Source organism: Ciona robusta, chromosome 12 (genome assembly GCF_009617815.1).
Source record: "Ciona robusta chromosome 12, ASM961781v2".
NCBI classification, from domain to species: Eukaryota; Metazoa; Chordata; class Ascidiacea; order Phlebobranchia; family Cionidae; genus Ciona; species Ciona robusta.
The window spans coordinates 2,131,610-2,156,519 of NC_143246.1; the positions used below are offsets into that span (position 1 = coordinate 2,131,610).

General features: G+C 39.1%; 3 protein-coding genes across 5 annotated transcripts; 1 reads left to right on the plus strand and 2 right to left on the minus strand.

Annotated features, from left to right (window-relative positions):
• Positions 1 to 5: 5 nt before the first annotated feature.
• On the minus strand, positions 6 to 9,639 carry LOC149726403 (mRNA cap guanine-N(7) methyltransferase-like). 3 transcript variants are annotated; one of them, XM_089890634.1, is made up of 11 exons: positions 8,055 to 8,195; positions 6,496 to 6,539; positions 5,063 to 5,106; positions 4,651 to 4,759; positions 3,905 to 4,020; positions 3,516 to 3,638; positions 2,783 to 2,964; positions 2,480 to 2,644; positions 2,001 to 2,118; positions 1,266 to 1,413; positions 6 to 1,001 (listed from the first exon to the last, which is right to left on the minus strand). In XM_089890634.1, exons 4-11 carry the CDS (start codon positions 4,688 to 4,690, stop codon positions 892 to 894), a joined length of 1,002 nt encoding a protein of 333 aa, XP_089746760.1. In that variant the 5' UTR covers positions 4,691 to 4,759; positions 5,063 to 5,106; positions 6,496 to 6,539; positions 8,055 to 8,195; the 3' UTR covers positions 6 to 891. The 3 variants fall into 3 exon arrangements, with proteins under 3 accessions (XP_089746760.1, XP_089746758.1, XP_089746759.1); XM_089890632.1 differs by lacking the exons at positions 5,063 to 5,106; positions 6,496 to 6,539 and adding an exon at positions 9,253 to 9,639 and having other exon boundaries at positions 8,055 to 8,197; XM_089890633.1 differs by lacking the exon at positions 6,496 to 6,539.
• A 6,934-nt stretch (positions 9,640 to 16,573) lies between these two features.
• Positions 16,574 to 19,918, plus strand: LOC149726404 (glutathione S-transferase omega-1-like). The gene is made up of 4 exons (XM_089890640.1): positions 16,574 to 17,649; positions 18,175 to 18,283; positions 18,594 to 18,816; positions 19,100 to 19,918. The coding sequence occupies exons 1-4, from the start codon at positions 17,604 to 17,606 to the stop codon at positions 19,469 to 19,471; spliced, it is 750 nt and encodes a 249-aa protein (XP_089746766.1). The 5' UTR covers positions 16,574 to 17,603; the 3' UTR covers positions 19,472 to 19,918.
• A 783-nt stretch (positions 19,919 to 20,701) lies between these two features.
• Positions 20,702 to 24,396, minus strand: LOC149726405 (glutathione S-transferase omega-1-like). The gene is made up of 4 exons (XM_089890641.1): positions 22,535 to 24,396; positions 22,049 to 22,156; positions 21,513 to 21,735; positions 20,702 to 21,218 (listed from the first exon to the last, which is right to left on the minus strand). Exons 2-4 carry the CDS (start codon positions 22,105 to 22,107, stop codon positions 20,844 to 20,846), a joined length of 657 nt encoding a protein of 218 aa, XP_089746767.1. The 5' UTR covers positions 22,108 to 22,156; positions 22,535 to 24,396; the 3' UTR covers positions 20,702 to 20,843.
• Between the last annotated feature and the right edge of the window lie 514 nt (positions 24,397 to 24,910).

Here is a 24,910-nt window from a genome sequence, read left to right on the forward strand (position 1 = left end):
CAATATTAACTGACAATCTTGTTGTTACATTTACATCACAGTTTACTAAAAGTATCATGTACGCGCAATGGTTAAATAAAAAAAAGGCCATGCATTATATTGTTTTATATAGTAATACTTTATAAATTGTACTGTGGGATAAGATGGGATACCTTTAGCACATCATATCCAAATATCCTATCGCGTTTTAAACAATTAACAACAGTCTATAATGGGAGTCGTGAGGATACGGTTTAATAATTTTTTGAATGTTCTTTGTTTACTACCAAATGGGACGAGAAAATATAATGAAAAAGTTTCCCATCTTACCCCATCCTACTATGATTATATATTCGTTTATATAGACATGCTTTATATTAAATATTTGTTTATATAGCCATGCTTTGTATATAGAGTAGGGTGAGGGAAGATGGGACACCTTTAGCACGTAATATCTGAATATCTTTATTGTGCTTTAAACAGGTAACAACGATCACGGTAGTCGTGAGGATACAAAATGGAATGAAAATGTTTCCCATCTTTCCCCACTCTACTATATATTGTTTATATAGCTATTATTAAAGGAATGTAAACCGTGTAACACTGGATTAAATAACTTTGCAGTGTTATCGCATGCATAGGTGCCAGACCTTGTAAATGCAAGGGAAGGCAGGGATAGTTAGAAGCTCATTTCTGTTAAACAAGTTTAGTTACAATAATGAGTATTTATACTGAATGTAAATATATATTTTTTTACTGTGTGATACCAATATATAGGCACCAAAACCTCGGGTGGCAGGCCTAAACCAAATTTGTTTCATGGGAATGCAAGTCTAACTATCCCTGCATTTAGAATTTGAGGTTTATGGATGTATTGTAGATATATGGTTGTAGCATCATACATGAGTCAAGCTATAAAATAACCATCGGCGTTTTATCAGGAGCATTCGTGCGTGTCTCCTCGGACGATATAAGATTTTTATGAGTGTCTTCTTTAACAAAAACGTACACAACATAGATACCTGGGAAAATATATAATATTTAAACGCTAGGTGGCAGTGTGGTTGAGCGTAACTCTTTATTGCCATATAGTGGTAACTTTTCTTTCAAAGACATGACCACATGGTGGTTTACATACGTATGTGGTAACTTGTAAGCGGGCAAAAGGTGTATGAAACAGAACACCCGTGTTATAACAACTGTTGTTGCCCCACCATGCTAAGATAAATTTGTTACATTTATCCACATAATACGCAATTATAAACATCAGTTGTTGTTTCACGTACTTGCAGCTTCCCACTCTGTTTTGGACAAAGTAGCAACCCTGGGTTTTGAACCCGGGTACTTATTGTTTATTCTATTGCATTCCAATTGTGCATGTTCGTAATCTCCTTCTACAGCGCTGTTCAGCGGTTCTCCATTTGGGGGAAACACCTGATTTAACAACATAAAATGAATTACCTTGGGATATAATCTGCTTTGTAATTTCGGTCCAGCTGAACCCATTCACACTTAAATAAATACCTATGGGTTGGAAATTGGAATATAATAATATATTGTAACATGAGGTCAAGTTTTTCGATGTTCGCGAATCGCGAAAGAACGAGTCCACAGATGTCCTGATGGACAAGAATTGGGATAGAAAACCGGACTTGGTCGGAACGCTAGAGTTGGAACATAAAAAGACTTCACTATCGCAAGCACGCCACTTTCGGACGTACAAGCGTGTTGGGGTAATGGGCGAAATCTGGCCTAAATCCCAGGTCCTCAAGGACCTCACCTATACAGAATAGAATAGAGGTCATGTCGTATGGCGAACCAAACAATACAATAATAATATTAATTTTTTTTAATAAATAGTTTACACAGCCAACACAATCTACAGGACTTTATAAAAACAACGAATGATGAAACTTGCTAAGTTTTAAATTGAAGCAATTTGTAAAGAAGTTATCAACAACACACAATGCCAGTATACATATTATATGAAGTAAATAAGAATCAAACCAACAACATCTAACCTCTAATGACTTCATTCGCTGTAGTAGGGACAAATTTTCTTTCAGACGAAAGTTTTCCTGAAAAAATTCTGAAAATGTTTTCCATTCAAGGAGTCTCATGTTGTGTTTCTTACATAATCTGCAATGTGATGTAATAATCATCAGCAACAACCAGTTTACATATCAGGTGTGGCGGTTACAGCATTCGGCTCTAAGAGAAGATAATTCAGATTCAAGGCTCGTCGCTGCTACCATTGTGAGCGTACGTGCTCTTGGGCAAGACACTTAACAGCATTTGTTCCCAACTCAGGGGACACTAATGGGTTTTCAGCCAATTGTAAAAAAAAACATAAAAAATCCATAAAAATACAATCATTCACAAAGTTACAAACGTTGTAACTGATGAGCGGGTACGAGGTGTATGCAACATAACAACTATGTTATTAAGAATGACGTTGCTCCGCCATGTGAGGATAAATAAGTTACATCCAACTGCCCACCTGACTAACGTTTCCTTTTTAAGAAGGAACTCGGGGCAGTTAACAACGCCTTGGAGCTGGAAAATATATTTGCAGGAATATTCCATAAAATCTTCTTTGATTTCAAAAGTGACATCATAGACGCTGTTTCCAAAAGAAAGACCCAAAGAGTTTTGAACCGAATTACTGAAAATTAAAACTACTTTGGTTAAAATGGAGGTATTTTAACAAGTATGACCAAGAACGTAATAATTTACTTATAAATATTTGTGTGAGTGGTATTTTTAATATAGTTTCACCAGAACGAACATGAATTTAGCATACATCAATTTTTCTGAGTTAACAGTAGTCCCAAAGAAATATCCGCCAACTTTAAGGTTGTCGCAAGCGTTCTTTACCATCGTCTCAGCTTTATCTGCGCTTTCAAACATATAATGGAGAGCAAACTGACAGCTTGTAATATCAAACATTAAATTCGTGTCTTCGAGTTTGTCTTTCAAGTTTTCCTGTAAGAATTTGTTACTTATAAACAAGTTGTATGTAAGTCAGTAAGTATGTTACTTACTTTATCCTCGCGTGGCTGGAAAACGACAGTCGTAACAGGGTGTTCATACAACTCGTGCCAGCTTATGAGTTACCATGTATGTTACTTTGTGGGTGATCATTTTTTTTCAGATTTTATAACTTTTTATGTATTGCTGATAATTTGGACAACCCATTAGTGACCACTGGGTTGGAGCAATTGCCGTCAAGTGTCTTGCCCAAGGACACATACGCCCACAATGGTAGCAGCGACAAGCCTTGAACCCATTACTTCTGGGTTACAGACAGGCGCGCTAACCACTTTGCCATGGCGGCAGACAAGTTACGACGCTGATGTGGATACTTGTATCAGAGGTTTCTACACAGATGGTTGATTATGACTTGGCCCAGAGTTGGCCCATTACCTTACATTTTTTGTAAAGACTTTTTAACCAAGACATTTAAAAGTGTATCGCTAACTGTAGTGAATACCGGAAATCATTACAACTTAGAATCGGTAAAAATTATTTCTTACTGTTGATGAATCTGCAACTATAAACTCGGCTGAGAAAGTTGCTTTGTTTGTATTTCTTCGTTTCAACAAAGCGTAACGGTCCTTGCATTGAGAGACAGAGGTTTCGGCCAAATCTGTGCAAACCTATCGGTCAAAAATGTTTGGTGAGTTATTAACAATTAACCTGTTACTATAATGTGGGTATCACTATAACTGGTGACCCATACAATTTTTGATCTCAATGTGTTTCTTAGGTCTTATTTATGCCCATTGTTTCTAATTTTAAAATTAGGGCGTTTATGTCAAAAATAACCTTTAAAAAATAGGTAAAAACATGCTTTAATTATACTTCATGCAGGCAAACCCTACATACCCATGTTAGGAGCCTATAACCGTGACTGTTAACTTACCATGTGTTGTGGTTCAGCTTCATCCCACTTAAGTATATCGCCACCTTTTCCACAGCCAAGTTCCAACACTACAGGATGCGCCACACCAACGTGGTATAATAAATCTGTGTATTTGCCTGGAATAATGTGTTAAATAAGAAAAGAAAGCAATTGCATGCGTCATATTTTAACAAAATCTAAGATGACATTGCTTTTGATTTATGTGGTGAATGCAATATACTTTGGCTCTGCTTATTTGTATAGACACCTATCAGCAGAGTAAAATCTGGGGTGACATTGTTATAATGTAGTTAAACTCATAGTTGTCAAACATAGGGAACCTCATTGTTTAATGTGGTGAATGCAATATACTTTGGCTCTGCTTGTTTGTATAGACACCTAACAGCTGGGTAAAACTACTAATTTTACATAGGGTGGAGGTCTGAGTTACTTTAAAAGTTTAAAAACTGACTAAAAGTCATTAAAGGTCACACCAAATAACAAGGACTCTTGCTCCAATGCATGTAATATTAGAATGACACTCTGGCACACAAACTCAGCTTATATAAGAACACAAAATCACTCAAGCATAATATTAAACATAGAGATTGAGATTGTCTGGATAATGGTGATACTTAAGGGGTTAACATAGAGGTCATGATAAACATAAAAATCTTATTGAAGTAAATAATAAATACCTTATTAAATAAAATATTAACAAAAGTATTGGTGTCATATAAAACAATAGCACAAAATATTTGTCTCACGTATTAAAACTAATTTTGTCCAGTTGTTAAAATTCCTCATATAAAATATTTTACTGTTTCTTCGCTCGGCCCAACTTGTAACTCCACGTTTGTTATAATGATCTGCAACCTGTTGGTAGATATATTACTAAAACAGAAGCTGTTTTATTGCTATTCTGTATAGGTAAGGTCCTTAATGGCATTTACGGATCTCCCACCCATTACCACTAATGCTCTTGTGGCCTGATTTCGGGGAAGCGACGGGATTCAACATCTGGTGAGGTCCATGCACCCTTGGTATTAGGGTAGGGTAATGAGCCAATCCTGGCCTAAATCCCAGAACCTGTGACGTAAAATGCTGTAGGACATCACCCTTCACACACGTAGAATAGAATAGACGTGACATTAAGGTCAAAAACACCACTTAACTCACATTGCTTTGTTGCTACATGATCAGCAATAACTGTTTTCTTGTCCCTTTAGGCACAGTAATGAAATCAAAGCAATATGCAAAAAAAATGATGTAACATTAAACATTAAAGCAAAAGTTGTTGCCACAATCTAAAATGAAAAAGGAATACAAATTAGTGAATAAAAGCTAGCACAGTTGTAATTGAATGGACACAGGAACTACGAAATAAGGTCAAAAATTTTACATGAAAATAGGTATTCTAGAGCAAGATTATATGATGGCAGTTGCAACAGAAAAAAAACTGATTAAATAGGGCATAACCGTTGCACCAAACATACAAATATCACATGTCCTAACATTTCCAAGAAACATATGTTAAACATATGTTATGTTGTATTTATCGTATACAATTAATGTTACGTGAGCCGGTTACAATTTAATAGTTACAGATGTTATTTTTCAGCGTAATTTATCGACAGTGAGCAATTAGAAAGGGGCGATAGTAATGCAGTGTCAGCTCTGGAGACTCGTATAAAAGTACGTTGCCGACGGTTTCAAAATACGTCGGCAATATGCCGAGGATTTAAAAGACGCGTGGCCAGGCGTGACGCCACGAATCGCAGCGTCAGCGCAAATTTGCCCGTCTAGAATACAGTCGGTATCGTATAACACGAGCACCCAATGTTTCGTATCTGATTAGACGAATCTTCTGCTGCATTACGTCTTCTCTTTCACCGCAAACCCGTGTTCTAAATGATTTTAATTAGCGACGGTTTTCGTCCAAAAAGGAACGTATTCTCGTACGCCTTTCTCCTTGATGACGTCATAAGCTCGTGCCGAGCATTTGGTTCAATCTTGGCGCTCGGCGAACCTGAGCTTTTACAACTTCAACACATTCCCATTGTTAACACCAAATTCACGAAACATTACCAACATTGTGTGCTGCATAGCCCAGGACGAAGTATTTATTGCAAACGTATCAATCCTTTACTTGATCGCATACGTAAAAAGGCAAATATCCAACCTGTTTTCAAGCTCCTGCTGGCTAAATAATCAAGGGGACAATTGTTATTATGACGCAAATAATCAATGTGTGAATTGCTATTATGTCGTAATCAATTGCCAAACAATCGCTATTATGAAGCAATGAATCCACGTGTGAATCCTTACTATTTCGTAATAAACATGCTGCTTGGCTGAGGAAAACATCCTAAATATCTAGCAGTGTTACTTCTGGAAAATATCTAGGATATTTATTACCGCAAATTACATTTATTTTACACACAGCTGTGAGAAAGGTCGTGTTACCGATTCCCGCCGAAAAAAAACATATGCGCCGCACGTATACAAGGACATTAATGACGCCATAGTCAACGCGCATGTGCGCTAGGAAATCGGTGCGCCTGACTTCATTTGCTATATACGACTACTGGACTACTATATGTATTATATACCTCATATTTAGCTTTTATCGCCCGTAATTCTTGCAATTTCCCGTCTGCAATATAAAAATAATTAAAACAAAAAAAATTTTTTTTTTACTTTTTTTTCTACATCGTTGGCAATAAACTGGCGACATTTTGTCCAAATGCGTCAGCAAAACCGTCGGCAATCGGCAATTGCCTTCTCCAGGGCTGAGTGTTTTTAACAAACATGGTTTTACGGAAACGCCGCAACAACATAACTAGCCTGGTATTTTGAAAAGTTTGACGTATGCGGTTGAATGTAAAAATGAATTTTGCCAAATGTAATTTCTAACTAGATTCGAATATAAACAAATCATTACCTGCCAAGGTTTAAATTGGTTATGACTACAATCGTGAAAATTAGGGGACTTAAGCTTTGTTGGCTTCGTAAAAGCGGAATATGTCATAAAGTTTGAGGTTAAAGTTTTGAAGGCCCAGCACTGGGGAATACAGACGTGCTGCGGACTCCTTTCGTTTTTTTAAACTTCCCTATTAAATGCGACCACCGCAAGCCGTTTAATGTCTCAATGGGGATGTTCAGCAGACTATTTCGTAAACGAATATGTTGAAATTTGTAAATAGTATTATCAGCTATATTTTGCAATTGCACCCATTTTACACCTGCTATCAATTATGGAAATACAGAACAACATTATTACTTAAATAGATCAGACAATCGCAAAATTATATGAACGGGAGTTATTATTACAGCAGTGTTTTGATTACAAGTGTCCATTACACAAAAATGTTACCAAGTGTTATTGTTATGCAAATAATTAGTGTATTGGGTAATGATAGATATAGATAAGTAAATGACATCACTCTACTAGGTAACAATTGTTATTGTGTAGAATCTGTATATGATGTCACAACTAATATTGTGACAATTGTTCGCACTGGCAAGTTAAACGATGCTACATTCCGATAAGTGTTACTGCAAAGTAGACAGTTGAGTTTTTTCCATTAAGATACATCTGAACTGGATTATGATTGCATGTATGCCTAACTGACACGTAATTGCAAAACTCTACGCCAGCATTTGTTAAATTGGGGTAAATTTACCCCTGGGGGTAAATTCCTCATATTTAGAGGGTAATAAAGCAACCAATCAAAATCCACATCAGTTGACGGGACAGAAAAATTGTGCCAATTCTAGTTCTTTACCAGACATTGAACAACTCAGAACTCATTGCCAAAAAGCTAGCGCATCCGTCGCATTAAATATAACTGATGTAATTAGTTGTTTTCGCTTTTTAATAAATGAGCTCCATATTACATAATAAATTGGGGGTAAATCTGATAAGCATAATAAATTGGGGGTAAATCTGATAAGCATCTTTGTTAAAAGGGTAAAGCATACAAAAAAGTTTAAAATCCACTGCTCTTTGCCAATGACCCCATGCACAATATTGCAGGCAAACTTGTCAATTTTACATTCACAATGCACCATATTCAACATTGAAAGCAATCATTATTTTAACCATCATCAATTTTTTAAGTACAAATCTTTTAAAAACAAATTATATTCATGCCATAGGGCAGCATACCAGTTTTGAATTGGTGTGTTCTCCCTCGAAACCTGCATCCTTTTTCCTTTTTGAATCGCCATTTTTAACAGAACTTCCAAGTGTTCTCTTATTTGGAGACCCATTAGTAAAAGCTGCATTACACTGTTCCATATCTTTCAAACCTGCAACATATGTGTCAAAATTGATTTTGGATCAGAATTGCAACTGATTATTGAACAATAATGATCTGGTGCTACAAAAACGTAACAAACAAAAATCAAGTCCAACCACTAGTTGTAATAGAGAAATATATTTCGCCTAAATGGCATCGTCAGTCTCTTATTCAAATAGAATGTGATTATTGAACACAGATAATTGAATTGCAGTTAAATACAAATAAACAGAATTAGTTCGTTATTAATGAATTAAAAAATAAGCAAAAGCTGTCAAACCTAAACGACGAGATAATTGGACTGAATTGTTTCTAGGTTTATGAAAAGAAAACACAAATATAAAAGCATTTAAATTATAGAATATGAAACAAATGTATTTTTTAATGCAGTAACAGAAAGTTACATTTCACGTTTTATTGAAATTTTGTGCGGCTAATTTTATATTAACCGAAACAGCCGCATCTAACCTCTGGTCTAAGGCTCTTAGCAGCCCTAAACACTATGCAACAGCACCTGTGTGACCAATATTTAACATTATATACTTCACTTATAACACGTCAGTAACTCATTTATTATTTAGGCATATACCAATACTATACACCGGAAATCCTAAACAGTCAGCCCCGTGACAAAGTGGTTAGCGCGCCTGAGGTTACGGAATCAGGGCTCGATGCTGCTACCAGCGTGGGCAAGTCGAAGTGAGTTCTTGGGTATAACATTTGACGGCAATTGCTCCAACTCAGTGGTCATAAAGGAAATACATTTATTCCACCGTGAAATACTTAAATTTAGAATGGCATTTACCATATTATAAACACATTTTCGTTTTGTATATTACTCAATTACTGTATATATTATCAAAGTTTTATTACCAGCAGTATCTAACTTGTTATAAACATAAATAAATTACAACCCTTTCAATTTAATAACTAAAATACCTTATTTCAGTGTTAAAATACACTCCTGGTTACAGACTAATAGACTATCTAGTATCTTTACTTATCTATTTAAATTTATGGGCCCACCAAATAAAATCTACATCTACATATACTTGCACCATTTACCTGTTCAGTTTCGTCGACTCGCACCCTTATCCGTAGAAGGATATTATGAAATGCTAAACTAGTATACAGCAACATTTTTGTAAACGAAAATAAATTTCTTGTAATGCAAAACTGTTATCAGGAAAGTATAATGTTATCATCCCCACCTAACGGATATTTACGGTTGGAATTACCGCACACAAGGTGGATTTACTTAATTAAGTATTCGAAGACCCAAAGACGTCATTCTATGAAGGGTCGTATCATAGTTAAGGACGGTTATTGTCGCAACCCAGTGGTCTAACTCTAATAGGTTGTCCAAATTGTCGGCCACGCAGAAAAAAATACCCAAATTTAACTCGCTGCGTTGAAATTTTAACACATGCATAAAGATTTACGCAAAATAAAGGTGTCCCAAAATTTGGACACTGTACTAACTAGACCCCAGCGGTACCGATTCTAAAATAAAAAAAATTAATCTTTAGACACCCGTTGTTGGTATATTGTTTGTGAGCTGATTGCAGGTGATCTGCAGTTGACTTCGTGCGCTCGTGGGTGTCTAAAGCTACGTCCTAGTCTAGGTTATCTAGGAGTTGTCGTTTGCCGTTTCCTAGTCTAGGTTATCTAGGGTTTTGGCTGGCAAGAAATCACACGGTTCTGCACACTCAGTTACAGTAACTATGTTTATTCGTTCATATGCTTCGTATCGTTATATCGTTCTCTCGTTGTTATCTCGTTTAGTTCTCGTTTCACTTAGTTCTTTTCTTCTTTTTGAATGGCGATCACACAACGGTATATATAGCAGTCGGGGAATGGTTTGAAGGGAAAAAGGAATTGCGGGTGTCAGACGAACCGGCGTGATAAATGGCGGTAACGAGGTTATAATGCAAAGGACACAATTGGGAACATCGGCGCTAACTCGGTTAACGGCAGGGTGCATCCGCCGCGTTGTGGGAAAGTTAGCACGCGACGTCAAACATTTGGTCAATATTGGGGACAAAAGAATTCGTGTGACGTAATATTACGACGGGCCGCTACAACACCTCCCTTTGGCCATTGAAAAAAATTAGAAAACCACAGTCAAATATGCCAGAGTGGTGCTCGTTGTAGAGGCTCGTCGTCTCACATACAAAGGCAGGAAAGTTGGACTCTCGGGATCAGCTTGGTCCGAATTCGGGTTGCCTGTAAAACATCTAAACACCGCACGCATAATTATAGTCACACACACAATAACAAAGCATGTAAACAACTGGTAATCTGTGTGCGTGAGTTGTGGGTGTTATTTATGTATTTTGTAAAGTACGGTGTCAACCAGGGTTTGATCGGGTGTTGTGATATTTCGTTTCTATAATTGCACGCGTTCGCGTACACACACGGACGACTTCGTCTTTTAAGCACCGCCGGATACAATAACCGGCGCCACAGCATAAAAATAACAAAAGACAACATGTATTTGGCAGCGTTGCCGCTGCCCGGTCACCCCCAAGGAAAAATTTAAGGTATAATCCTTATGCAGGCTTAAAAAAATAGGGAATTAAAAATCTGTTTCATAAAATCGCAGATGTGCGGGTCGACGAATTGCCCGACCAAAGCGGTTTGTATTTATAGGTATCGGGATCCTACTTGGGGATGGTGTTCGCCGAACGACGGGTTCGGGATCATATATGATCTTAGATATATCGTTCTCCCCTTCAATTCTGAAAGATTCGTTTGCGTCGCGAGGCTGCATTGTAACATCGTAAAGCGTGTTTGCAGGTTTGAGACGATCTAAGGAAACGGTAGTCACTCGATTTCCGAAATCAATGGTAAAATACTTATCCGCTCGGCTAACGACGCGGAACGGTCCGTCATAGGGACGTTCTAGAGCCTTCTTAACCCGATCTACGCGGACGAATACGTGTGTGCACGAGAACAACTTATTATCGATGTATGACGGATTTTGCAATAACGGTCTGGGAAGTGTTGGTCGCAATGATTGCATGCGCTTACGTAGGCCATCGAGAAACGTTCGATGATCCGCGGTAGTGGTGGTAGGCTCGTCGAAAAACTGGCCTGGTAGTTTTAATGTGGTCCCGTATACCAACTCGGCGCTGGAACATTTAAGGTCCTGTTTGTATGCGGCGCGGAGGCCCAACATAACCCAGGGTAAGTTTTTAAGCCAACCGTTATCGTTGAGTTGCGACATAAGCGACGCCTTAAGGGAACGGAAAAATCTCTCCGCCATACCATCAGACATTGGATGGTAGCTCGTGGTGAAAATTAATTTGGCTCCGAGGAATTTAGCCATATCGGACCAGACGGATGATGTAAACTGCGCACCTCGATCGGTCGTTATTTGGGCGGGGGCTCCGAAATTTGCAACCCAGTTGAGGCAAAATGCGTTCACCACCGTTTCGGTCGTAATATCTGCGATTGGGACAACTACGGGGTACCGAGTGAAACGGTCAATTATGAGTAGGATATATCGATATCCATTACAACTGGGTAGTGGTCCGGTTATATCCACGTTAATACTGTGGAAACGTTGGATTGGAACGGATATAGTTTGGATTTTGGTGAAGGTATGCCTGCCAACCTTTGATTGTTGGCATGATAGGCAAGCTTTTGCCATATCCCTTATATTTGCATTCATACCTTTCCAAACAAACCTTTGGCTGATAAGCTTTTGAGATCCACGGACTCCCGGGTGCGATAAACAATGCAAACTTTCGAAAATTGTGCGGCGAAAAGACTGCGGGACTACGGGGCGGAACGTACCGGTAGAAATGTCACCGATAATGTCTATATTGGAGTCTGGTAACTGTCTTACCGCCAACGATAGACTAGACCCGTCACACCGCTTTAATTCCTGGACCGACGTATCGCCCATTTGTGCTTCGGCCATGGCTACATAGTTTATATTTGAGGTTGGAGTTGAAAAAATGGCGTTGATTTCTGGACGCGACAGACAGTCCGCAATAACGTTATTCTCCCCTTTAAGAAAATCTAATGTGCAATTAAACTCCGAAATATAACTGAGATGGCGGCTCTGGCGACCAGAGGCTGATTCGAATCTAGTGCTTATGGCAGATACGAGTGGCTTGTGATCCGTTAAAATGACGAAGGTTCGTGACTCTAAGTAATAACGGAAGTGTTTGAGGGACGAAAATACGGCTAACAGCTCTAGGTCGAAAGTGCTATATTTGCGCTCGGCGGCGTGTAATGTTCTAGAGAAAAATGCCAAGGGAGCCCAGTTACCGTCAACCTGCTGCTCTAGGACGCCAGCAACAGCGACGTTACTTGCATCCGTTACAAGTCGAGTAGGTGCGTTTGGCAGTGGAAAGGCGAGAGTGACCTTCTCTGCGATGAGGGATTTAATCTTTTCGAATGACATAGTGTTCTCTTCACTCCATTTAATACGGGAGTTTTTCGGCAACTTAGGAGATGCCAGGGAGTTTAGTGGAGCCAAGATAGCGGCACATTTGTCAATAAAGCGGTGGTAAAAATTAACCGCTCCGAGGAATGTGCGTAAACCACGTATAGTTTGAGAGCGGGGATAATTTACGAGCGCCTCCACCTTAGATGCGGGCGGTTCGATACCGTGCTTGGTAACCGTGTGTCCCAGAAAATCAATTGTTTCTGCGCCGAAAATACATTTTTCCTTGTTTAAAATTAGGCCAAATCGTAAAACTCGCTCAAATACCGTAATTAGGTGGCGAACGTGCTCGTCTCGATTAGAGCTGTAAACGATGGCGTCGTCGATATATATAAAAATAAATGGAAGGTCCCGAAAAATATTGTCCATCAGTTGCTGAAATGTCGCGCCTGAGTTTCGAAGGCCTAAACTTAAACGGGTCCACTCAAATAAACCGAGAGGGCAATTAAACGCCGTTTTGTGGATATGTTCTGGCTTTACGGGAACCTGAAAATACCCGGACTTGAGGTCCAACTTGCTAAATATAGTAGCCCCGGCCAAGTTCGCAGTCATGTCGGCGAGTAAGGGAATCGGGTAGCGAGACGGGACGGTGTGCAAGTTTAACTTCCGATAATCAACAGTGACTCGGTAATCACCATTGGGCTTTTTTACAAGGTGGAGTGGCGAGGCGTGGCTAGAGTTTGATGGACGGATAATACCCAATTTTAAAAGTTTTGATATTTCCTTCTTTGCAGCCGCGAGTTTTATAGGGTCGAGCCTGCAAACGCGACAGGAAACGGGGTATCCGGTAGTTTCGATTTCGTGCTCTATATTGTGACGAACAGGCAACGTAAACCTGGATTCGTCGAATGCCGTAGGAAAAACATTAAAGAAATCGTCCAAGCTTTCGATATCGGAAGGCTTAATGCAATTGTTGGATACTGGAGTTGCGCTGGGTTGGGACGTGTGGGTATCAACGGTATTTCGGGGTGGACGCGATATACAAAAAATTTTACGGTTGCTCACATCTATCATTATTTTGAAGTAATCTAAGAAGTCCAGGCCAAGGATCGGGTGACGTACGTTTGCAATACAAAACTTCCAGCGAAATGTTCCACAATTATTTAAAGAAATAGCTAAATGCCGATACCCGTAAGTTTTAATGTTGGTGTCGTTTAGTGCGACGAGGGTGGTATTCGCGTGAAAAAGAGATTTCTCGTTATTTAGTGGAGGAATCACGGATACCTCTGCGCCTGTGTCTACCAAAAATTGAATATTGTTGCGAGTATCGTGCACGAAGAAAAGCCGAGGATTTTGGCGTTTATGTTTCAGCACTGATCCAATGTAACGCGCGCGCCGTCGAGTCGCTGGTCTCCGTCGCGCGCGCGAAATTAGTTTTTTTGTTGCCATTCGCATGGAGGGGAGCATCGAATTGCGTCGCTCCCATATCGGTCGTGATACATGCAAAACCGGGATGGCCTACGGTGGCTGCCATTATAGTCGTTAGGTACACGCGACGAAGAATTAACATCGCGTCGTCGACGGTCGATGTTTTGTGACCTTGCGCTATGGTTTTGTCGGTTACCAAAACGCGGTGCGTCGCGATTATAAGATAAGCGGGGTCGCGGGTATGTTTGACCTTGCGAAAACTGCGGATTTTCATGACAATAGGCCGTTAAGGTCCGGATCGACTCGGCTAATGAATCGACTCGCCTCCCCATAGCTTCGATAGGACTGGAGTCCTGTCTGCTCGTAACGTTATCCTTGTGACTATTACGTGAACTGCTGCCCTTTACTACCTCATCCGCACATTCAACCAAGTCTTCAAAATTCAAATCCATGCGGGAGCGCAGCGTAATTTCGACGTCGCGAGGGACACACTTTAGAAGCTTGTTTCGCATTAGCTTAACAGCGAAGGGGTTTTCACGGTCGCTACCCAAAATCGATTTCATTCTGTTTACAAACTCGGTCGGTGTGTCGTTCCCGATGTCTAGATTCTCGATCTCGTCAAATCTATCACTCTCCGCCCGTGCGAAGGCGCGCAATAAGGCGTTTTTTAGTACATCATAAGCGTTCTCTGATTCGGGTGAAAGCGCATATTCCACACGCGATATTTCTGGACTACCAAGTGCGCCAATGACCGAAAGAAATTTATCTGCTTGTGCTATAACATTTTGCTGCTCAAATGACTTTTCAGCACAACTAAACCAGGGCGCTGGGGCAAAAGTCCAGAAATTTGGCAGTTTAACGCGTTTGGGGTTTTTCATATCGTTAAGCGTTGTAGGACAAAATGAAAAAGGTACCGAACTATTACCAGGGGCATTTGGGGTGCTAAACATATAGTCCGGTTTGTGTGGCACGCTAGTTACTGGTGTACCGTCGGCGCTATTGTAAGACATAAGGTCGAACGGTGTGCTTGCGACATTATGCAACATAGATGAAATGCCACTAACCTTTTGAAACCCCGGATGTGGTTTAGCGTTGCTTGTGTTAGATGTGGCCGGTTCCGGCATGAGTGGTGATGTGGTGTCAGCGAACCTCACGAAAGGATTTCGATTGCTCGAGGGATGTGTGGAGGATAGCCAGTTGTTATCCATGCCTTGCATTTGTGTGCAATAAAACTGTTGGTTCAAACGGTGCTCCCTCGGCGAAGACACTTCCGGGGCGATGGCGAAAGTCGCTCGATGAAGTGTCACGTTCGTAGTAGGCTCGATTCTCGTCCAATGACGGTTCCGTCTTTGCTTGCTTGCTTTCGTTGGTTGATCAGATCCTTTGTTCTTTTGATCACGTTTGTTCGTTTTATCACGTCGAGGTCACCACTTTTAGACACCCGTTGTTGGTATATTGTTTGTGAGCTGATTGCAGGTGATCTGCAGTTGACTTCGTGCGCTCGTGGGTGTCTAAAGCTACGTCCTAGTCTAGGTTATCTAGGAGTTGTCGTTTGCCGTTTCCTAGTCTAGGTTATCTAGGGTTTTGGCTGGCAAGAAATCACACGGTTCTGCACACTCAGTTACAGTAACTATGTTTATTCGTTCATATGCTTCGTATCGTTATATCGTTCTCTCGTTGTTATCTCGTTTAGTTCTCGTTTCACTTAGTTCTTTTCTTCTTTTTGAATGGCGATCACACAACGGTATATATAGCAGTCGGGGAATGGTTTGAAGGGAAAAAGGAATTGCGGGTGTCAGACGAACCGGCGTGATAAATGGCGGTAACGAGGTTATAATGCAAAGGACACAATTGGGAACATCGGCGCTAACTCGGTTAACGGCAGGGTGCATCCGCCGCGTTGTGGGAAAGTTAGCACGCGACGTCAAACATTTGGTCAATATTGGGGACAAAAGAATTCGTGTGACGTAATATTACGACGGGCCGCTACAAATCTGTATCGTTTGCTAACCAATGTGGCGTAACGTTATGCATTAAAAAAATATTCGATGTATTTTGTTTTTTTAACGTTTTATGATTTTTGGTGCACAATGGCAATAATACAGAGTCATTTAAATGTCTAAATGATAATAGGTGATTGATATTTTGGGTAATTATATCATTTTCGGTGTGATTGACAATTTAAACAACCCGTAAGGAACTACTATAGTTCGAGCAATGGCCGTTAAGTGCCTGCCCACGGACACTCACGCCCACAATAGTAACAGCTCGTTATAATCTATGTACACAATCTCCATATATCAACACAGTCAAAGTAAACAGTAATCGATTGGATAACACAACGTCTCTGAACCCCAGTTTTGTGAAAAGCTTCGAACAATGTAAAAACTAATGTAAAAAAATAGTCATCATGACTTGCGATTTCTTTGTGCTCTGAAATTTTTCCTTTTACGCAACGTACCGGTAACTCAAACCCTTTTCTGTTGTTATACTGACACCGTTTCCGGAGATATATCCGAATGAGATCCAAAAACCCTTTCCATCTCGTGCCGTAATTATTTGGTTTGTTTTACTCTGAGTCATATGAACATGTTTTCTGTGACTTTGATTTAGCGAAATGAGAGCCGTTTGTGGCAATTTTCAAAGGCACATTTATACAGCTGTAACTTTATTACTGGCAAGGACATTCATTTCTAAATGTATTCGATTCGCAAGAAAGTATGTATGTATGTATGTAACTTACTTTATCCTCGCGTGGCCGGAAAACGACAGTCGTTATCACACGGGTTTATTACCTCGTGCCAGCTTACGAGTTGCCATGTATGTTACTTTGTATAGGTGATTATTTTTTTTTTTGGAATTTTTCATTTTTTTTATGTATGGCTGATAATTTGGACAACCCATTAGTGACCACTGGGTTGAAGCAATTGTCGTTAAGTGTCTTGCCCAAGGACACATACGCCCACAATGGTAGCAGCGGCGAGCCTTGAACCCATTACCTAATGGTTACAGGCAGGCGCGCTAACCACTACGCCACGGCGCCGGACAAAAGTAAAATTAATAACTGTCAAAGTCAGCAAATAAAAATTCTGAAATCTCTGTGTTCATACAGCATTAATGCGGACAATTAAACATGCTATTTATTCTCTAAATATGATGTTTGCTGACGCATTGTTGCGTGTGTGTGTGCTCAGTAGGCCGAGGAAATTCAACAACTCGTAGATTTTGCTGAGTAATGGTTGCCTTTATTACAAGGCGTCGGGCTTTAAAGTTCGATTTTTCTGCTAGTTCTTCTACTTAGAATATATTATTTATGTGATTACTGGATTGTATCGTGATTTTTTTTGTAGAAAATATAGTTTTAACAGCAAAGTAGTTGCACGCTTTCATAGTCATTAAAAAGCGTGACCGCTTATATAGCAGCACGAATTTGCAGTGTTATGCACAATAAATAGTTTCTTGAAAAAAATGTTGTTTTATGGCTTTATTCATTTTGTAAACTTGTAAAAACTTTCTTGTTAAAATACTTAATAATTCCTATAAAAATTATTTCACTCTTTATCGAGTTTTGTATCAGACAAAAAGCAAAATGGTTGCAGGAAGTGGCATGGGAAACTCAGTACACCTAAAAGAAGGTAAGTTTCAACTTTTGAGTGTAGGATTGACTTCTGTACATGGTGCGGAAGATATGGCGTACTCAATACACGGCTTAAGGTGGCTGTACACAGTAGCTATCCGGCATGCGAATTCGCCTGCGAAATGGTATACAAACCCATTACCGAGTCGCGCATGCAGCAGCGAAATTCGGACAAAACGGACGAATTCCGGATACTGTGCACAGCCACCTTTAGGAATACATCTTAACTGCCCAGAAAATTAGAAGCCTATTGACACGAACATTGTCCATTAAAGGCAGTTTATGTGTATTCCGAGGCCATGTATTGAGTAGGCCATGCGTTAAGAATAATTAAGTGAATGGAGCCCACATAGCTCGATTGTAAACACTGTTTTAGGTTTGGCGCAGTCGCAAAAGGGTTAATGCGCCCACCTGTTGCTTAAGTTTTCGGATCCGAGGCTCTATGCTGCCACCACTGTGAGCGTGTGTGTCTTTGAGCAAGACACGGCTATTGCTTCATATCAACCCAGTCTATATTTTCTAGGTTCTCCCGAGCCAGCGCCAGTAGCGAAAGGCGTACTGCGAGTTTACGGAATGAAATTTTGTCCGTATGTTCACCGACTTAAATTGGTTCTTGCTGCAAAGGAAGTTGCGTAAGTAAACAATTCAAAAATGACTGCGGCAAAATGTTATTATTTTTGTGTATGACCGAGACGTGGTACAGTAGTTAGTGCGTCTGCCTCTTTCTTGGGGTTACGGGTTCAAGGCTCGTCGCTGCAACTATTGTGGGCGTTTGTGTTTTTGAAAGAGAAACTTTTAAGGGCAAGTGCTCCAACCAATTTGTCTCTTTTGAATTGTCTAAGTTATCAGTCATGCATTAACGCCCACAAAATATCAACCATAAAAAACGCACATGGTAACTCGTTAGCGAGCATCAAGTTTTACTCATTCATTTCTTTCAAGGCACGAAACTATCAACATCAACCTAAAAAGCAAACCAAAGTGGTATTTTACAAAGAACCCACAGGGAAAAGTTCCCACTATTGAGATAGATGGTAACGTGATCTGTGAATCTGATATCACCTCAGAATACGTCGATGCAGTTTACCCCGGAAGAAAGCTGACAACTACAGACGCATTAAAAGCTGCAAACGAGAAAATGCTTCTTGTATATTGGGGTAATAAGGTAAAGTGAGCTTTTTTCTACCATCATATTTACCTTGCTCGAAAAAGATCTTTGAACTTGTTGTTGAATTATTAGGCTGCCAAGAATGCTATGTATTGTTACCCAGGTCGAATTCGCCTAACATTTAAGTATTTTTAAACTTATAAACAAAATGATTTGACATTTTAAATGTTTTAAACTTTTTTGTTTAATTTTAGCTAAGTATAAACCAAAAAAATATGCGGAAAATAGTTTCATGTATATAACAACGTTACGAATAAAAGTACAAAATATTAAATTTCAGTGCGTTAACAATTTCTACAAATACTGCATGGCCAAAGCTGACGATAAGGAAGCGAAAGATGCCGCCTTAGCTACGCTGAAAGAAGGGCTGGAGTACTTGGCCACATTCTTGAAAAAGAATGGTTCAGTTTTCGTCCGTGGGTCTCAACCTGGATTGACCGATTACTTTCTTTATACCCACCTGGAACGCATCAACGCTATTGTCCCTGTAGATTTAAAACAAATACCAAAAGTGAAAACATACTTTGATCAAATGCAAGAAGACAAAGCTGTGAAATCGTGTTGTTTCTCGGACGAACTGCACCGCGAGTACGGCCGGAAAGCTCTGGCAGGAGACATCGGAGCTTACGATATTGGGCCTGTAGTTCAGTAGCTATATATATATTAGCCCTGCTATGTCATATAGTTTGTATAACAATTTAAACATTTACCAACAAAAACTGCGTATAAAGAAAAAATCGTAGTTGACCAAATAAAACCACAGTCGTTTATACTAAATGGTTATAAGTTACTGACGTTTAAGTATATAGTAGGGTGGGGGTAGATGTGACACCTTTGACACATAATAACTAAATATCCTGATCGTATTATAAAAAATTAACAACGGTCTATGGGAGCCGTGTGAATAAAGTTTTATAAAAAAATCGTTAAATGTTGGTTTACTACCAAATTGGAGAAAAAAATAGATTGAAAAGGTGTCCCATCTTCTCTCACCCTATATTTGTACACCGAAAATTGTAGTATTTTGAAGCAGCAGAAGCATGAGAATGCAGTGCCATAAGACCAAATAACTAGCTGGGTAGTTAACCCGTTGTATGGGAAACTTTAACCTCAAGCTAGTTTGCAGGTATTTTCGGGTTTATACTCCTCCACCACATTTCCCCAGGAATATTTACGGCGGAATAAGCCAGGAGAGAATAGTCGAGGAAAAAGCCACGGAAGGGAAATAATATACTATTTAAATTAATCTGCATGTTTTTCACTATCAGTGTTGTATTTAAACAATATGCAATTTTTTTCACAAGTATCATCAAGTAAACAAGCATGTTTATGATTTAACAGGGAATGTTTTTGACCAAGTAGTATGCGTTTCACAGACTGTTTTTCTTCTGAAAAAAAGTAAAATCTGCTGGTATATACCAAAGAAATATATTATGATGTGTTTGAAAGCATTATTTAACAGGGTGTATGATATTTTACTTATTTTCCTCTTATCTATTAGCCGCGCGTTTTTCGTTGGTATAGTACGAATATTTTGTCGAATAATAATGTAACTTTTTTTGTTTATCATCAAACAGGGACCCGTAAATATGATTTAAAAATCCACTTTGCCACACTCTACTATGGGTTATACCGTAGCCAACACCACGTCTTTTTCTTTCACGACTATTTCCTTTCCGTAGCTATTACCCCCGACTAAATTCTCCCCTGGCTAATTCCGCTGTAACTAATTTTGGGGGGAATAGGTGGGGGAAGATATAGCCCCGAACCACGTTATACTTGCAAACTAGCTTGCTTTTTTTCCCAAGCTACTTCCCCGACACAACGGGTAAACTACTGAGCTATTTAATTGGTCCGTGTTAAACTTCAACACCATAACCAATCAACATAAACGACTCTTGATTTAATTTGATCAACAACGATTTTTTTCCTAAAAATGTTTGTATGTACAACTACACGCAATTTTGTCAGTAAATGTTTAAATTATTTTTAAAAAGTTACACCAAACAGCAGGGCGAACATAGCTATTGAACTACAGGCCCAATATCGTAAGCTCCGATGTCTCCTGCCACAGCTTTTCGACCGAACTCGCGGTGCAGCTCGTCCGAGAAACGACACGATTTCACAGCTTTGTCTTCTTGCATTTGATCAAAGTACGTTTTCACCTTTGGTATTTGTTTCAGGTCTACAGCAGGAACAATAGCGTTTATGCGTTCCAGGTGCGGATAAAGAAAGTAATCGGTCAATCCTGGTTGCGACCCACAGCTGAAAGCTGTTCCATTCTTTTTCAAGAATGTTGCCAAGTACTCCAGCCCTTCTTTCAGCGTGGCTAAGGCGGCATCTTTCGCTTCCTTATCGTCAGGTTTGGCCATGCAGTATTTGTAAAAATTGGTAACGCTCTGAAATTTATGATTTTGTATTTTTTCTTCGCAACGTTGCTATACAGGTAACTATATTTTCTGCAGCCTTTTTCGGTTTATACGTAGCTAAAATTACTCTAACTGTTGGTTAGACGTTTAAAACATTTAAACTGTCAAAAAGTTTATTTTTATAAGTTTAACACCACTCAAATGTTAGACGATATCGACATTGGGAACTGATACACAGTATTCTTGAAGGCCTACTAATTTTGCAACATATTTAAAAATCTATTTCGATCAAGCTAATTACATTGGTAGAAAAACTCACTTTACCTTATTACCCCAATATACAAGAAGCATTTTCTCATTTGCAGCTTTTAACGCGTCTGTAGTTGTCAGCTTTCTTCCGGGGTAAGCTGCATCGACGTATTCTGAGGTGATATCAGATTCACAGATCACGTTACCGTCTATCTCAATAGTGGGAACTTTTCCCTGTGGGTTCTTTGCAAAATACCACTTTGGTTTGCTTTTTAGGTTGATGTTGATAGTTTCGTGCCTTGAAACAAATGAGTGAATAAAACTTGATGCCCGCTAACGAGTTACCATGTGCGTTTTTTTATGGTTAATATTTGGTGGGCGAATTAATGTATGACCGATAACTTAGACAACTCAAACGAGACAAGTGGGTTGGAGCAATAGCCTTTAAAAGTTTCTCTTTCAAAAACACAAACGCCCACAATAGTTGCAGCGACGAGTCTTGAACGCGTAACCCCAAGAAAGAGGCAGGCGCACTAACTACTGTACCATGACTCGGTCATACACAACAATAAAAACATTTTGCCGCAGTTATTGTTTAATTGTTTACTTACGCAACTTCCTTTGCAGCAAGAACCAATTTAAGACGGTGAACATACGGACAAAATTTCATTCCGTAAACTCGCAGTACGCCTTTTGCTACTGCCGCTGGCTCGGGAGAACTTAGAAAATATAGATTGGAATAATATCAAGCAATAGTCGTGTCTTGCTCAAAACACACACGCTCACAGTGCTGGCAGCATAGAGCCTCGGATCCGAAAACTTTAAGCAAAAGGTTGGCGCGCTAACCAGCTTTCTACTGCGCCAAACCTAAAACAGTACTTACAATCGAGCAATGTGGGGTCGCTTCACTTTAATAATCTTAACGCATGGCCCACTTAATACATGGCCTCTACACCTAAACTGCTTATAATGGCCAATGTTTGCGTCAAAAGGCTTTTTTCAGCAGTTAAGATGTATTCCTAGACCGTGTATTGAGTACGCCATGTCTTCCGCACCATGTACAGAAGTCGACCCCACACTCAGAAGGTGAAACTTACCTTCTTTAAGGTGTACTGAATTTCCCATGCCACTTCCTGCAACCATTTTGCTTTTTTGTCTGATGCTAAATTCAATAAAGACTAATAATCTCTAAAGGAAATATTAAGTATTTCAACAAAAAAGTTTTTTTTCAAAAGTTTACAAAATAAATAAAGCCATAAAACAACATTTTTTCAAGAAACTTTTTATTGTGCATAACACTGCAAATTCGTGCTGCTATATAAGCGGTCACGCTTTTTAATGACTAAGAAAACGTGAAACTACTTCGTTGGTAAAACTATATTTCCTACTTAAAAACACGATACAATCCAATAATCACATAAATAACATATTCTAACTCTAGGTAGAAAAACTAGCACAAAAATCGAGCTTTAAAGCCCGACGCCTTGTAATAAAGGCAACCATTACTCAGCAAATTCAACGCGCTGTTGAATTTCCTCGCCCTACTGAGCACACATACCCGCAACAATGCGTCAGCAAACATTATATTTTGAGAATGACTAGCATATTTAACTGTCCGCACTGTTGCTGTATGAACACGGAATTTTCAGATTTTTTATTTGCCGACTTTAACGGTTATTAATTTTACTTTCTTGCGGATCGAATACATTCAGAAATGAATGTCCTTTCTGGTAATAAAGTTACAGCTCTATAAATGTGCCTCTGAAGATTGCCACAAACGGCTCAAATTTTGTTAAATCAAAGTCACAGAAAATGTTCATATGAGTAAAACAAACCATACAAACAAGTACGTTACGAGATGGAAATGGTTAGGCTCTTATTCAGATATATCTCCGACAACGGAAGGCATTCGTGTGCTGTTATTACTTCTCGTTTAGAACCAGTAGCGTTGGTAAAGCGAATAAACGTAACTGAACTCTATTGTCACTATAACAACAGAAAAGGGTTTCGAGTTACCAGTACGTTGCGAGGAAAGGAAAAAAAGATTTCACCGCACTAAGAAATTGCAAGTCATGATGACTTTAATGTTTTTACATTGTTCCAAGTTTTCGTAAAACTGAAGATCAGAGACGTTTTGTAATCTATTCGATTACTACATTTACTTTGACTGTGTTGATATTTGGAGATTGTGTATATACATTATCGCGAGCTGTTAGCCTGTTACTATTGTGGGCGTATGGTGTCCGCTGGCAAGACACTTAGGCTTAACGCAATTGCTCGGACCTAGTGGTTTCTTATGGATTGTTTGAACAACACCAAAACTGAAACAATTACCCAGAAAGTTATTACACATGTGCTGGTAACTTTAGTAAGAGGTGACTGAAACCGACCGCTCGTATTATAATGACTGTCGTGCTCGCCGTGAAAAGATAAATATACGTTCATTCATTCGCTAAAATTAGTTTTTACTTTATGTATGTGCAGTAAAGGTGGGTTCACACTACGGGGCGATAAAAGCGATGCCGATGGGAGAGAGAGATTGTCGGCCGACAAAAGGATTTACACACAATGTAAAATCGCCTGGTATCCTGCTCTGTTTGGCGGGAAGCTGAAAATTACATTTAATCGTTTTAACGTAAATATGCGATAAAAACAGAAGAACACGACCATGCACTTTTGTTTAGAGCCCGGGCATATGACGAAAACCTAAGGCATAAATAGTGGGTTTAGCAGGCACGCTTTTATTTTTATTTTACTCTTTTTTAGGTCGTTTTTACCCGTAGAGTGTTTTTAACGACTTTTGTTTTGCTGTTAATTCCTTTATTTTTGCCGTTTTATTTAATCTATTTTTCATTATTATATTTGAAAAATAAATAAAAAATTATGTTAGAACAGTAGGCCTATAGCAGGACGAAAAACTAACACCTCGTACTCTAATGTATAGTAAAAGGACACCTCATATACTAATGTTTAGAGCACGGACGTATGACGAACTCCTAACACATAAACTGCATCACCGTGAGCATCACATGTTTATCAATTCACAGCAGGCACCACTAAGCATTAACTATTACTCGCAACTGAAACGTCAATTGTTGAATGCAACTTTGTGTGTGATTTTGTTATTTTATGTATGACAATTTAGACAAATACACTGCCCCAGATGTGAACATTTTCTCGTAATGGAATATCCGGAAAAAATACTTTTTTGAGCTGAAACTTCTCCATCTTTTAATTTGGATGTGACATCTGTAAACACTTTTCTTTTACGTAACCGAAAAATTATTCTGTCATATAGTAGGGTGGGGGAAGACGGGACACTTTTAGCACATAATATCCAAATATTATAACCGTATTTTAAACAGTTAACAACGGTCTATGAGAGTCGTTATGATATACGGTTTTTGATTTCGTGAAATGTTATTTGTTTATTACCAATTGGGACGGGAAAATAGAATAACCCCCCTTGACAG